Below are 1,698 nucleotides of genomic sequence, written 5' to 3' on the forward strand. Positions count from 1 at the left end.
GCTGAGAGCCCTGTGATTGGCTGGGCAGTACATTCGTCGATCTGTGATTGGCTCTAAACTGTCACGTGATGTTATCATGATGTTATATTATTGGCTTGCTGTCTGCTGACGACAGCCACAAGCCGACAGACTTCCTGATTGAGTTCTGTTTGTTTGTCGCTCAGAATTAAATCATAATTGACGACCGTACACGCAGACTTTCTGTGCATTTATTCCAACGTGTTTCTGCATTCTTGGTAAATCATTTCCACGACAGCTTCTTTCAGCTTTTCAAAGTGAGCTCACTTTAACACTTTTCCTATTAAATATCTTCAGCTCAATTTCAGCAGCTTTCAGCTTAAGTTTTCAGCATGAAGCATTCACACTAGCATTTTCACAGGAAATGCAATGTCTCTAGTTTAGATTATGGTCTGAATAAAATCAGTTTAGAGAAGAAAAACAAGTCAAACCACATCACTTTTGTATCAGATAGTTACTCTATGGGGCATCAACCTGTTGTGAATTCTGTAAATATGCACAGGTGAGACATACCAATGGCAAACAGTTCAATCCCAGCATCCTTCAGACTCTGTGCGGGGGGGATCACATCGTCCTGAGACTTCCCATCCGTGATGAGGATTCCTATTTTTGGGACCCCAGGTCTGGAGCCAGATTCTGCTTTGAAACTGTTCTCCAGGATAAAGGTCAGAGCCAAACCTGGACAGACACAAAATATTATAACAGAAAGTCATTACATTACAGCTCAGTGGGCTGAAACTTAAACTTGAAATGAATGSTGAAAAATCTGATCAGAATATACTGTATTATAAATCAAACAATCTATTTTTGTCACTCCGAACCAGTATTTATTCCTTGAAATATGCCGTATTATTGATGCTCCAAGAATGCRAGTGGGTTTTGTTGTGATTTTTCCGTCACTCAAACCGATTCTCTGTCAAACCATTTGACAGTTGCAAAGTTTTAAAGCTGAGAAACAAAGAAAACTATATGCAGAGAGCACATTAGACACAGAGCCGGCTATTGTTGTATCCCAGTGGCAGAGAAGGTAAGAAAGACAAAGAACGATGACAATGAGGAGCAGGTGAGGCTTAATGAGAAACTGCCTTCAGTCACAAAAGCAACAGATGTGACAGGAAGAGAACGCGACAACTTCCTCTTCAACCTAACGAATGAATCAGTTGTTTTTGTCATGAGGTAGACTTAAAAAAAAGTATGTTTAGATTAAACGCTTTTATAACACTGACTGATTTATCTGTGATTCTGCAAAAATGTTGAAATATATGATAAATTAACCTGAACCACTAAATGACATGATTCTCTGCATATTAATGATTAAGAACAAGAGAAATGAGTTTATTTGATCGGTGTCYGGGTGACTTTTAGGAGCTGGACTACAGAGAGGAAGACGAGAACGGAAACAGAGATGGGAAGCAAAGCTGACAGATGAGAAGGAGTGTTTGAAGAGCCGCAGACGTTTGAGGAGCGAGGAGAATCAAATAGATAAATTACAGCGTTAACACACTTTGACACACTTTAATTTGTCAAAGTTCAAAAGCAGCTTCTTGTCACACAGAAGCAGAAACTCCTGAGTTCAAATATAAAAAAGGGGTGTTTGTGGCAAATAAGCCAGAACATGATTTCCTCATCAGAGTCTAATTTTATATATATTTTTTAATTTTTTTGTATTAGGGTTTCACT

At 38.8% G+C, this 1,698-nt stretch overlaps 1 protein-coding gene across 1 annotated transcript in view; it reads right to left on the reverse strand.

Moving 5' to 3' along the window:
• Nucleotides 1–1,698, reverse strand: part of LOC106530236 (collagen alpha-1(XIV) chain) — a gene marked incomplete at both ends in the record, with an annotated part of 74,429 nt that overhangs the window by 69,502 nt on the left and 3,229 nt on the right. Inside the window, 1 exon segment of the mRNA XM_014025819.1 lies at nucleotides 532–696. Coding sequence (XP_013881273.1) covers nucleotides 532–696 — 165 coding nt within the window.

This window comes from Austrofundulus limnaeus, unplaced genomic scaffold (assembly GCF_001266775.1).
Source record: "Austrofundulus limnaeus strain Quisiro unplaced genomic scaffold, Austrofundulus_limnaeus-1.0 Scaffold502, whole genome shotgun sequence".
Lineage (NCBI taxonomy): Eukaryota > Metazoa > Chordata > Actinopteri > Cyprinodontiformes > Rivulidae > Austrofundulus > Austrofundulus limnaeus.